Raw genomic sequence first — 14174 nt, forward strand, 5'->3', positions numbered from 1 at the left:
TTCTAATGGAAGTTTGGTTATTATTATTAGGAGGCACTAGTCATTCTAGCTTCATTTTTAATATATAAATGCTGGTGAGTAAAAAAAGATTTTGAAGGGCATTAGGGTGTCAGGATTGAATGAGGTAATTTGAAGGGAATTACTTTCTCTTCTATCAGAAATGAACTGAATTAAAAGTCCAAATCAATCGCTTTCACTTCTCCATTCTACTTTGACAGCGGCACAATTACAGATAATTAGATGGGAGGAAACTTTTAATTGTGGGATTAGAGGGAAAGAGAATTTGTAGGATCAGAGGAAAATTTCGAAGCAGAGTTTCTTGCTTAAAATCGAATCAAAGGATTTGCGAGCTTAAAATGGCAACCCGCTTTTTTTACTGTTTAATTGGAATTGCATCTAGTTCATCCAAATCATCCAAAACAATTAATTTAGATTTAATTCTATAATTATCATCAAATCGAATAATGTGCAACCTAATTTAGATAGTTAAAAATTAACGTGCGTGAAGTTAATTGAGTAATTAAACTCCTAAACTGCTGCCTATTAATTTGCCAGCCTAATTAAAAATGAATTTGATTCTGTGCTGGTAAAGTAGGCATCAGTGTTGGATGGGCGTTTTGATTAAGCTTGTGACTTTTTTTTTTTTTTTTTTTTTGGTTGGATTGTAACATCTGAACACCTATTAAGTTCATCATGACACGCCTACATGAAATTGCAGTTATATCTGCATGTTTATCTGCGTTTGGTGTTGCTTTGTTTAGCCAGGTGAGTGTTGCTTACACCCCAAATCCTCTTAGGGAACATGCAGCAAAGAAGGCAGCATTTCCAGACAAACAACACAACAAGCTTGCATCGGATAGACTTATTTGGGGATGGAGGAGATAATGTGGTCGACCTCTATTTCTGCTTGTTTAACACATAAGGAAAGTCTGATAGACAAAAAGGAAGAAAAAAAAAACCTGCAGAATGAAGTTGTGGGAAAATGCCAGACTTTATGCTGGACTTTTGCCCCCTCTGAGTCTGCTGTTTAAGAGAGAGAGTGAGTGAGAGGGTGTGTGTGTGTGTGTGTGTGTGTGTGTGTGTGTGTGGGTGTGTGGGTGTGTGGGTGGGTGGGTGGGTGGCGGGGGGATGGCGGTGAAGACTTTCACATGTGCTCAGTCAGTGTCACGGCTCCACCTAATTCTTGATTGAGGTGAACTGTACACTTACAAGGCACCTAAAGGCCCACCTTAGTGATTAGAACAACATTTTGAGAAGGAAATGATCTGCGGCTGACTCCAAGCTGAAGGTGCCCATGAGTGGCGAGCATCAGCTTAGCCACTGAAGTTGTCACAAAACACTTTTCCAGACTTGAGTGTGTCTCTGATGAAGTTATCTTCCTATCGTGTTCAGGGCGAGTTTGAATTAAACTTCCAAGGTGTTTTATCCGGGCTGCTCAACTCTGCTTTAAGTGGAGAGCTACACAACCAACCCTCAATGAGAAGCGATATAGCCACAGCAGAGAAACACCAAGCAGAAACATAATAAATGAAGATTCATCTATAATTTTAGTTATTTTAGTATGAGGGGATGAGGTCATGGAAACCATCAAAATTTAGATTTTGTGTTTGTACATATTCAAAGAAGCCACGTTTCCTCATTTTCCTGTTCCATTTGTATAAATTCTGAAAATCTATTTTTTTTCTCCCATGTAGTGACAAAAATACAGAACCCTGCTGAGGTGTGTCCTATCCGTCATCTCCTCTCAGCCTCCACCACTCATTTGTGTTGGAATTTATCTCTTGGATGGAAAGTTAATCAATTAGTCTATAGGCCCAGTGCTCGTATTGATTTGGATCGTCAATACATTAATGCAACACAGAGAGTGTACCTTGAAACTCTGATATGGCAACAATCATATCATTTATTGCTCTCAATGAGGCAAATATTTCCTCCCCTTTTCCCCCCTCTGAACTGCTGCCATAGGGCCAGTTATAAAAAGGAAACAAGACGGGGCAACAGCGCGACTGAATGCTGGCCTTGTTCGTCTTATTATCGGGTTAATTAAAGCTAGAATCTGACAATGTCACCCGGTTGTAGAAAAACGGATTTAAATGCAATGTCTCTGGAGACTGTGTCAAGGGCTGCTTTTCATTGAGCTCCTGTGTGCGCCTGAGTTGGGGACAGCCTATATGCTTGGAATCGACGAAAAGCAATTATTGAATTTTAGATGTTCAAAAAGAAATGAATGGGTGGAATTATTCATAAGATCCTGTCCAGCATGTTAAGGGAAAAAAAAGTTAAATACAAAGAGAAAGGCTTCAAAGACAACCCAAATGCTGCTTAAAGGAAAGATGGATAAATAGGCAAGATCATTTCTAAGGAGTTCATTAAAATGTAGGGCTACACATTGAAATACAGAGGGTTGTTATTTGGGCTTGGGGGTCAAGTGACGAGCGGATTATATACTTCCTCATAATAATATTAATTAAACAATTTGCATGCTAATAGGGTAACAATTATCGCAGCTTCTGTTGAGAGATTCAGGTTATTACAACATGCCAATCCGGGTGCCAAGGGTCAGGGAATGAGTGGGGTGCGAAATTTCAACTCTGATTAACATTATGACAGCGCCAGACATGGGATAAATAAAGTCGAATTAATTATTTGAAAACGTAATGAGCAGATAGGATTTAGGCTGGTCACATATTTAGTGCACAAGTGGAGAAACCTTCCAATTTTTTTCTGTCATTGAGAGAAAAATGTTATAAACGTTTATAATATCCCAACAGACACTATAAGCCCATAGAAACAGCTCTATTCTTCTATTCTATTCTATTCTATTCTATTCTATTCTATTCTATTATTCTCTATTCCAATAGTTGCCCAAGATGAAGCCTTGACTTAACTATGATATATTGGTCATAGTATCAACTGGATATATGGCTTTAGTGGTATAATAGAGCAATCGTCTTAAAGCAGTGCAATATTATATTAGTTTCATCTTCATTTTATGCCTTTATCAGTTTCTCACGTCCCCTTTAAAAAAAAAAAAAAAAAAAAAAAAAAAAATACCATGTAATATAAGTATCATTTATTTAACACATAACACCATTCGCCAGTTTTTGTGCTATAAATTTGCAACAATAGACTGATAGAGGGGGTGTAAATGATGACCCAAAACTATGGGGTGTCCTTATTCGGGGTTAACAAAGTGGACTTGAGAGAGCAGCAGGGGTCATAGACAGGGTTGCAGGGGTCACTAGAAAAAAGGGGGAAAAAATATTAAATTTAAACATTAGGTCTATTTCACTCAGTTGAAGTTAGCACAATGACACACTGCTTAGTTTTGGAATAAGGTTTCACTGTCCCTGCTGTTAGGCTATTTCCACGTGAAATTCAGTGCCAAGTCTCATCAAACAGACAAAAATCACCTCAGATGGCGTTCATTTGTACAAAAATATTACAAAAGAGAGGCCCGTACGTGGTCAAAAGTGTTTCTATCTGCGGGTCCTTCACATGAACAAAAGTCTGGGAACCACTGGCCTAACCTATCCGCCTAGAGCCCTCTCCCCGGGTTTCAGCGAGCCCTTCTTCTCGGTGGGTCCCCCGTGTAGTTGCAATGTAGTTCTTATCAAAGCCCTCCTGTCTTGTTGTGACAGCTCTGATATTGTTTATTGAGGTGGATGTCAGCTTTAATTAGCAATCGATACGGAGAGCGTTTGCAGAGCGCGTCTCTGACGTCAGAGTCCATTACCGCTTCTCATTGGGTCTCATATTCCCAGAGCCTGGGCTAATTATTGGGAGGTTCATGTGGATAAAGTACAGCTCATCCCTCCCTTCACATCATGTCCCCTACTCGTTGGCCACACTCACTGCATGCTTTTTAAATTCCCATCACCGGCCTCCAGACGTCGTTTCCTTTTGCCTGCGGGATGATGGACAGCAGGATACTGGATCCACCTCACGCCCAGTTCGGAGGCTCTCTCGGCGGGATGGTGGGCTTCCCGTACCATCTGAGCCACCATCACGTTTACGAATTAGCCGGTCATCAACTTCAGTCTGCGACCGCGGTTCCTTTTTCAATAGACGGATTACTTAATGGTTCCTGCACGGCTTCAGTGGTTAATTCCAACCCCCTCTTGTCTTCGGGCTGCGGGATGAATGGAGATAATCAGCAGTATAAACTGACAGGTAAGCCAAATTATACTACACAATAACCTATTCTCAAGGTTGGTTGGCTGGTTGCTCAAAGACAAAAAAAAAAAAAAAAAAGAACAGAACAGAACAGAACAGAAAAGAAAAACAAGACGCGAAAGGATACTGGGATATCATCTTCGCTCTCCGTGGCGTTAAACCTTAGAGAAGCAGAGGACTGTTCTCTCTCGCCACCCACTTCATTTCCATTATCGAAAGCTGAAGATGCACCCATAACAATGTTCCTGTCAGTCAGTAAATGTTAGAGCAAGGAAACGCTTGTGTTAACATGTGAAAACCTTGTTGTTAATTCCGGTAGGCTCTGTGCGTCAGGTTTGAGAGCACCTCAGGCTGTGCAGAATATCCCAATCACCTCTTCAGTTGTAAATCTGGCAAAATATAGCCTATATATTTTTTTCTGGGATATAAAACAAATCTTGTTGAAAGGATGTTACAATATGATAATATATTTTAATAATTTGTCCTTTGTTTACATTCATTCTCAATTTCCATTCTCCTGTCAGACTCGGGGGACCCAGACAAAGATAGCCCCGGTTGCAAGAGACGAAGAACTCGCACAAATTTCACTGGTTGGCAGCTGGAGGAATTAGAAAAGGCTTTTAATGAGAGCCACTATCCCGACGTGTTCATGAGGGAGGCACTGGCTCTCCGATTGGACTTGATAGAATCGAGGGTTCAGGTAAATTTCTTTCTTTTTTTTTTTTTTTTTTTGTCATGCTTTTAAGCTTTCATTAAATCCTTTGTTTATTATAATGACAAAAGACCCAGTGTTTCATAATTATGATCCAATCTGCACAGATGCATTTAATGAGCAAAATGATGGACCGATTTGGGGCTCATGATGTGGCCTAAAGGCTGATAATTATTAAATAACAGATTTACTGTAGAGGTCTATTGTGACCTTCAGTAGCTTCTGTTTGCCCAAGACGCCAGCAAATAAATCAATTTTATTACACCTTTGTTGCTGAAATATAATGCAGCTTACACTGGATATTGAGATGTCATCTTTTGTCTGATGTTTTGTTACTCAAATCAGTTTCTTGGAAATTTCGACCTTGTGTGTCAAATATATTGACACACACATAGGGTACTAGCTGTCATAAAATACACAGTGTACTCGCCCACAGTCTAAATCCATTTTATTATATAGAATAAAATTGATAAAACAATTGCTCTGTAATATTTCCAAAGGGTTTTATTTTATTTTATTAATTTATTATGTTTTATGGAGACAATGTGACAAAGTTGTTGTTTCAGGAAAATTGCAGAGGTTAAAGTACAACTTTCTCAAAAATATTGAGATTAATACTTAGATTAATTAGAAACATAAGCTGCATTAAACGTGTAAAACAAAGTACTGTTTTAAGACTATTCTCTTGTGTCCTCACTTTTCGTAGTCTATTAACAGGTTTGTTTTAATCATAGGCCTGAATAAAGGCCTGTTTGTTGTAGAAACAAAAGCAAGCAGTAAAAGTAATCTCATTTTTTTTTTTATTATTATTATTATTAAAATTATTAAATGGCCTTATGATTTATTACAATACAATAACCTTTCAGTTGTGCCCTCGCGGCGTTCACAGTATTTTTGGAATGGCATTTCCATTTTATTTCTCCGCAGGTATGGTTTCAAAACCGCAGAGCCAAATGGAGGAAAAAGGAGAACACAAAGAAAGGTCCTGGGCGACCAGCTCACAACTCGCACCCGACGACCTGCAGCGGGGAGCCCATGGACCCCGATGAGATCGCCAGGAGGGAGCTGGACAGGCTGGAGAAGAAGAAGAGGAAGCAGGAGCGACGGCTGCTCAAGTCCCAGAACAAACTTCTTTCTTCGGACATGTTTCACACCCCGGGATCAGACAGTGACAGCGGGGTGTCGCATGTGACGGACAGCGAGATCAGCACAGGCCCGCTTTATGAACCTGCGGGGAGAAACCAAACGCAATCGAGCTGCGACCAAACACCTCACCCTCTGCAGACCCAGAACCAGAACCAAAGACACTTAGACCGGGATGTTGGCGGATCCGAGCTGGACTCGACCGATGCCAGCCACCACCGGTCCAGCCTGTGCTCCGGCAACAGCAGAGCCTCCGACCACCAGAAACTCAACCCCTTTAGCGTCGAAAGCCTCCTGTCGGACTCTAGACCGCGACGCAGCCCTGCAGCCTTACCCTCCTCACGGCCTTTGATAGGAAAGGGACACTTCTTGCTCTACCCCATCACACAGCCGCTTGGATTCATTGTTCCTCAAACTGCTCTGAAGACAGCAGCAGCGCCAAACTCTGACAGCAACACTGACAGCCCGGCGGAGAGAAACCAGTCGAGTGTCCGCAGCGTCTCTGGATGTAAGAATGGCACGTCGGACTCTCCAGATGCCACGCAAAGCGACTCATTACCAAGCAAAGGGCAGGTCGGATCAGAGAGCAAGACGAGTTCACCGCACAGCAGCCCGTCCAGGGCCACGTTTTTCAGTGGCAAAAGTACCCAGACCTCAGTTAGTTGCAGTGACTCGACTTTTCCAGACGATTCAAGTCCACAACTTAGGCCTGTTAAGCCTGTCGACAGAGACAGAAAAGAACAATTAGATAAAGAGCACCCCGAGAATCCCGAGTCTGTACTAACTAACAGTCCGCCAGAAACAAAGACAGACTCTAAGGAAGATGTCGTCATGGAATAAATCACTGGGGTAACAAATAAACAAAAAAAGCAGAAACACTGATATAGCGTCTAAACGAACACCTTTCATTAGGCCAAAGCTCAACCAGAACCTACCACATCTTTGCATCTAATCTCTAGGGTCCCCCCACCCACTCCGCTGATATTTTGATTATGGTGTGTTAGCCTATAGATCTCTCTCTCTCTCTCTCTCTCTCTCTCTCTCTCTCTCTCTCTCTCTCTCTCTCTTTCTCTCTCTGCGAGTGTGTGTGTGTGTGTGTGAGTGAGTGTAGGCTACGTGTGTGTGTCACGAGTGTCCAGGTCTGATATCCTATCATGTGTGATAACCTGTTAAAAAAAAAGAAAAAGAAGAAAAAAAAGAAACACCAGACCAGAACCACAAAAATCCTCAAGAGTTGTAAAAAAGGTATTATACTATTTATATATGTAAGGTTTTTCGTAAATAAATCTATTGTATACAAGCACCTCAAACCGTGTGAGACCTTAAATAGCAACACATACAGTATAGGACTACAGTAGGAAGGGCTTTCTCAAGAAATCTCATGTTGTACTTTGTATATTGCCTTAACAAATTTATTCATCTATAAGCCCCCACTGAAATGAGGTTACGAGCCTGAGGCGAAAAGGACCCGCTCGACTCCTGCAGAGTTTTGATATGAAAGTAATTATTTTCCCGGTGGCTACTGCAGGGGGATTCAGTTTATTTTAGCTCAAAGGGGGTTATAATACATTACCGATTTCTAGTGATATGAAATCACATAAACTTCCAAGAATAATAGAATTAGCATGAAAAGGCCTGGGTGTCAAATTGAAATAGGAAAATAATAGCCCCGGCAGCTGGGTGTGTGTGTGTTTGTGCATATTGGATAGGAGATGGGGATTCGTGGGGAGGCATTTTCATGAGCTCCTTTTTTTCTCCACTTTGTCAGGGCCCCTTGTAGCAGGGCTATATTAAGATAGATGTTCGATGATATCCCTCATTGTTCTGTCGCTTTACATTGATGTTTCTGTGTTATCAGCCTATTGATCATGCGTCGGCTGTAATAGGACGGGCTGAGGCAAACGTGCCTATTTACAATAGCAGAACACATTTGTTCTAATAGGGTTGGTGGTCCCCGGGGAAGCCATGCAGGATCTGGGACATCTGCTCCCTTTTGCAATATTAGCAGTGTTGACCACAATATCAAGTCGACCTGCAGGAAGAAACGCGTATAATAACATATAAAAAAAAAAAAATTAAAAGAAAAGAAAAAGGGGGAGAAAAAAGTCCAGTCCTATATGTAGAGCTGTTCATACCCTTGTTAAATATCCACAAGCCCCTTTAGTGTTCTCTTCGGGTCTTGATTTGCAAATAAATTGAAAATAATCAGAGGGGTGAGCTTTACGTCTGAGCCGGTGCAAATGAATTTCTGAGCCAGTGTCCCTTTCAAAATATTTACATAATTTTCAACCCATGCAGCTGTTTGCTCTAGGAAGCAATGTCTTATTAGGTTGGTGGGGGCAGGGGCAGACACAGCCAACATGGCATAGAGAGAGAACATGGAGAAGATTAGGTCTGCATAGGCTGTGGGCTATAGGTGTATCCACTGTGTACCCAACACCGAGCTTGTATAGTGACCTTATTGTACTTTATGGCAGTTTATAAAAACACTATAAAATTCCTATAATATTTCCATAGGGGTTACAGTGTGTCTGTGGCACTCAGCAGTGAGTTTATGGTGACCTTATGGATTTTTTTCAAATCTCATATGGTGACATAATAGTTGAGATGGGACGTTTGCTGGCATCCTTATAATTTTTCTGAAGGGTTATTATGATTTATTTTTTGTAAGGGCAATTTAGCTGAGGCATAACCTACTGTGTTGAATTACAGCTATTTTGCTGCAATTCAAGGCTAATATGACTCAACTGATATGTTGTCAATTAAGGAAAAAAAAAAAAAAATCATAGATACAAGGTTTATTTCATAAATTGTGGGCTAACCGGGGCCAATTTGAAATAACCTCCAGATTCTTCGGTGTGTATTTTTCTATGCTACTCTTAGGCTATTTGGGACGTATGCCCAGTTCATCCATAATTCATTAGCACACTGAATAGGAGTATCGCTGGCTGCACATTGGTGGCCTTAAGGTGAAATTAGCGATTTGCTTAAGTAGTTAAGCTTTTCTTGCCTGAGAGCTGCACGCTGCATGATTCAAGACAAACTATCAATCGATATGCCCAGGCAGCCTCCAGGAGATGTGTCGTCCATGAATCATACTTTATGAATTCAATTTCTACCCGGAGAAATTTTCAATTTGAACGCCGGATCATTATGGGAGAGTGTAAATTGTTTTTGCTCTATTATGCATCGGACGCCATCATTTTTCTTTCTAATTACGGAGGTGTCAGGTCGGGCTGTCATGCAGACGCTGATTTTCAATTTAACTGATCATCATGCATTCATTTTCCCATTTGATAAATCTGCTATCTCGAAGCTTCTCCATGCCCGGAATGCTAAAAGAGAGGCACAGATTGGCAAAGTAATAGGGGCCTATATGCGGCAATAAGTGCAGATCAGGCAGCTAATTTAGCACCTCCTGGTATTTCCATTTCCATTTCTCATTTTCAACTCTCAAAGGAGGAAAAGCAGCCCAAAGGCAGAAAGCTGGTAGGCTATTCACTATCGGAGAAAGAGAGAGAGAAAAAAATACCAAAACGGCTTGTTTTCAACCACACATTTCCTAAATTAGGATATCAAGCTTAATTAAGGCTAATAGAGTTTTCTCAGTATGTGTTAGTTTTATTTAATAGAAACAAATTTGCGCAATTAATTATGGCCATGATATTAAGAGACTCATTTGCAGCATTCCAGCTCCAGCCTTGGCTAAATCAGCGTCTTCAGGAAATCATCAAGCAAAATGACAAACCCAAATGTTTTCATATACCAGCTCTCCATCAGAGGCGTCTGATCGGTTTATTTGCAATAATATAACCAACCATGTGGAGACTAAGAAGCCTAGATTGAAGTTATGCTAAAAATGAACTGAAATGAATGTTGCAGATCCACGCCACTGTTTCCCTACTTTGTGAAGTTGTGCGTTGAATTTTTGGGTTTTCCTAAAAGTGGACTATCAATGCTAGACGCATAGGTGCTTATAGTTAGGAGCAGTTTGCTGGACAGCAACCCACAAAATAATGTTTGCCCTCTGATTATCCAGGAAGTTATTATTTTTCACCATGTGAGTTTAATAGTGGAGTTCAAGCTGTGCCTTTTGCACTGCTGCTCCACTGCATGTTCCCAACACCTCTCTAGAAAGAAATGAATGAATTTTCAGATAGCAGTGACAGGCAATGGATTTTTTTAAATTATTTATTTCTTTTCTTTTTTTTTATTTGTTTGTCTATTTTTTTTTTATACAAGTCTCAGGCTCAAATGAACTGAAATGGACAATCTATGTTCTCGCCACAAATCCCTGTGTCTGTAGGCTATGGGCCACCCTTGTGTGTTTTGTGTTGCTGTATCCAAGAGATCTTAGGCTCTGGAGGCTCACTGTGGATAAGACAGAGCCGTGTCCCTTTAAAAAGAAACGCGACACCAGGATCTTCCGTAAAATAAAATGGCACTTGACATTTGGCTTCTCCTGCAGCAACTCTGCCATGCCTTTTAGGATTATTTTACATCTCATACTCATTAATGCGCCGGTGGATTTAATCAGTCTTATCTATCCCGTGCAAACCTGGGATAGGCCTTAAATTACCATGGCATTGATTTCTGCCCGATCCTTAAAATAATTTTAATTCTCCTGGAGTATTTCGCGAAAAAAAATCCCCCCTAATCAAAATTAAGGAAATAATACTCACACTCGCACTGCTTCCCTGGGTGGTGTGGCTCTGCTGTAGCGCGAAAACATTACAACACCAATTTCGGGGTTTTCAGTGTGTGCTGAAAATGTATATATATATTTTTAACAGCTTATCCTGGGTATTGCTAAATGTCTTCATATGCTGAGTAAGATTCATGACCTTAGGACCCCATAAAACCCAATCAAAACCTGCACATGAACACCAGGCTGAAAATAGTCTATCACTGTTTTCTTCATTTCAGTCACACCTTTTTTTTCCTGCAAAATGCAAGGTTTCCACGCAGCAGTCTCACACAGTGGGTATTTTACTCTGTTAGATTACATTATATTTTCACTTGGTGGCTGACGCGCCTGTAGGAATTAATGAGTTAATTAACTGCCACAATTGGGTAGTGATTATGAGGCTGTAGTGCAATTTCATTTTGAAAATCTAGGGGAAAAAATCTCAGTGACGCATGCTTTTCAAAGAGTCTCACTTGTCTGTTTGCAGCCATGACTGTTGAGAGCTCAGTCAAAGACCCTGAAATCTGTGACAGAGCAGCTGATGTTGGAAGTATACTGGCCCAGAGCTCCTGGTGCATAGGAACAAGTTACAACATCTTGGCAAAAAGTGAAATATCACTTCACACTGTGATAGCTCAGATCAATATAATAGGAATCCAAAGATACCATACACTTGATGTTGACTACTCAGAAAAAGTAGGGGAAAAAAGGCTAAAATTATCATATTTTTCTAATTGCATGTTATCAAAACTCTGCTGTCATGTGAAAACATTGTGAGTCCAAGTAAAAGTTTGCATGACCCTTTGATGCTGAGTAAATTCATGCCCTCAGGGGCTTCTGAAGTCCATGCAAAACACATTGTGTAGATTCAAAAATACAGCAACTGGATATGAGAAGTTGTTTGGTTATCATTAAAAATTAAATTCAAGAGAAGCTTTAATTTGGTATTAGGTCTTCATCTTCATATACCTCTTTGGTCCTCAACCTAAAAAAAAAAAAAAAAAAAAATGAACAGGCAGTAGAGGGACAGAATTGATTTTTTGCATCACCATTAATGCCACAGTGACATGCGGTATGTCAGAGCAATGGAAGCAGAAATTTCACGATTTCAGAAAATTAGGCATTCCTTATGATCAGTCCCGGAATCAGAATAAGAACTTAAAAAAATAATAATAAAATCACCTTTTTTTAAATGAATTTATTATTATTGTTAAAATTTTACTTTTAAATAGTGTATTTGGTATGCATAATATTTACACTAGATGGCACAGACCAGACATGCCTGTCATGTGGAAGACATATATGTCATATGTTGTGTGAAATACCTTACAATATCTAGGACACAAAAATAAAAATAAAAAATATGTAAGGATTGTCAAAAAAACAACAACAGCTGGAGAACCATGGTTCATTTTCTGTTATGGACTGTAGGACCGACAGGACAAAAGTACAAACCTCTATCCTTATATCAGTACAATCAATCAATCAATCAATCAGTCAATCAATTCCAAATATTACTAATATTAGTTAAAATGTTCCCTTGTCAATAGACTTTATTATTCCAACATTTCAGCCAACATTGGGGGAGGGGCAGAGGGCTACAAGAGGGAATTTTTCTGCAAAAGTTTGAGAGCAACTTCTATAGTCTAAATAAAAGAACAGGATCAATTGACTGTATGACATATTAGTCGTCTAATGTGTCGCAGTAATCAATCAAATCGCTCGAATGGTCATTAACTTTGAGGTTATACAAGACAAGAGAAAGAGGGAGTGGGTGTAGTCATGTCCTGAAGTCCTCGTGAGGAACTTTAGTGTAATAATGCCCTACGTGCCTGTATAGCATGCCACAGCTCTACAGTAACACACACATATATATTTGTCTCTCTTAATTAATATTGTACATTTATGAATTACGTTGGCTCTATATTGTCTACGAATAGCTGTGGGGCAGGATTAGAAATTTGACTCCTCTCCCCAAGAAGAGCACTTGCATCCTTGTTTGATGATGTGAGAAGTTACCGGAGCCTTTTGAAGATGGCCACACCTGTTGTTATCTGTCTGACCTCATTATCTCCAGTGACCTGTATTGTGCTTTAGGATGATTACAGCCTAATAATTCATAGGACAAATAAAATGTTTGAAAAAGCAGATAATCTGTAGGAGAAAAAAAAAAAAAAAAAAAAAACGTCTGGTAGTTTAAAGATAAGAGGGTCTTATAAGGCTACCAGCGGAACATTTTGCATATAAAATTAAATAAAAGAAGAAGAAAAAAAGAGCTCTTCTGTCCGCAGACACCTTACTGACTTGGGGCGCTACAAAAAGGGCATAATCCAACCTTAAAGCTCTTCCCCTTCAAAAAGCCCAACTGAAGTCATGTATGATTATGTTAGATGTTATGCAAATTGTTACAGGAAAATATAGAAGAGTGCAAGATTTTTTTTTTTTAAATGCATTGTCTAAAATGGTTAGGTGTCCATCTTCAGAGAGGCATCACAAGGCCTTAGTTCTTGGAAGAACGTCAAACAGTACTTAATACTCTCCACATAAACCCACAGCAATCAATAATTTCGAGGAAATATCTCTTGGTAACATTTGTTTCTAACTTCAAATTGTCTGACTATAAAATTTGGTGTTATTTCTCTTGGTTAGGCGTGCATGCATCAAACTTAACTCCCCTGTGAATATGTTAGTTTGAAACATTAGGCCACATCTCAATTCTTAATGAAATGAAAAAATAACAGCAATTACCAAATAAACAGAAACAATCTGAAATGTAATTCCTTTTGTGATGAGTCAAGAAGACCTTGGTTATGTTTCAAGATGCCTTTACTGGTGTAAAAGGGGTTTTATCTACATGAAGTATAATATGTAGACTGTAGGCTGTGGGTAAAGCCAAAGGTAAAGCATTAAGAAAAAGGACTACTCTTGACCAATTCAAGTAAAAATGGTTGTAAAAGTGTTGGGTGTTGTAATGCAGTGCCAATGCAATGTGTCAAAGTTTCAGCATAAAATTATGTGAGAAAGTAGGCTATGTCAATATCAATTATCCCATACTCAGGTGGTCCTAATCTTGAAAGAGTATGGTCAAAATAATTTACAGTCAGATCTCTGTTTTCCATTTAGCTGTCCAATTTCTTACCTGTGTAGGCTCACTGGTAGACTGTTGCCCACATGGAAATTAAGAATTTATGGCCTTCTGATTTCCTTTGGATGTCACAAGGCCTGTTCCATTCGGCTATAATCCATAGCTAATTCGAAGAAAATGTCAATATTCCACTGCTGGTCCAAACAGCATTTTTCCTTTCATAATTAAGGGATTTGTGCAAGTGTTTGGTTTAGTTAAATAGTGTATACATTCTTTACATTTCTAATGGTGTGTCAAAACGCATTTAAAGATGTATGTAAGAGCCATTTCAACAGCACCACAACTGGATGGATCTACGTGACATAAGCCAT

The 14174-nt window shown here is 39.7% G+C and overlaps 1 protein-coding gene across 1 annotated transcript; it reads left to right on the plus strand.

Annotated features, from left to right (window-relative positions):
• The first annotated feature begins 3914 nt into the window (after positions 1-3914).
• On the plus strand, positions 3915-6871 carry uncx (UNC homeobox). Its single transcript, XM_030058806.1, has 3 exons — positions 3915-4173; positions 4701-4876; positions 5816-6871. Exons 1-3 carry the CDS (start codon positions 3915-3917, stop codon positions 6869-6871), a joined length of 1491 nt encoding a protein of 496 aa, XP_029914666.1.
• Positions 6872-14174: the final 7303 nt, after the last annotated feature.

Source organism: Myripristis murdjan, chromosome 8 (genome assembly GCF_902150065.1).
Source record: "Myripristis murdjan chromosome 8, fMyrMur1.1, whole genome shotgun sequence".
NCBI lineage: Eukaryota > Metazoa > Chordata > Actinopteri > Holocentriformes > Holocentridae > Myripristis > Myripristis murdjan.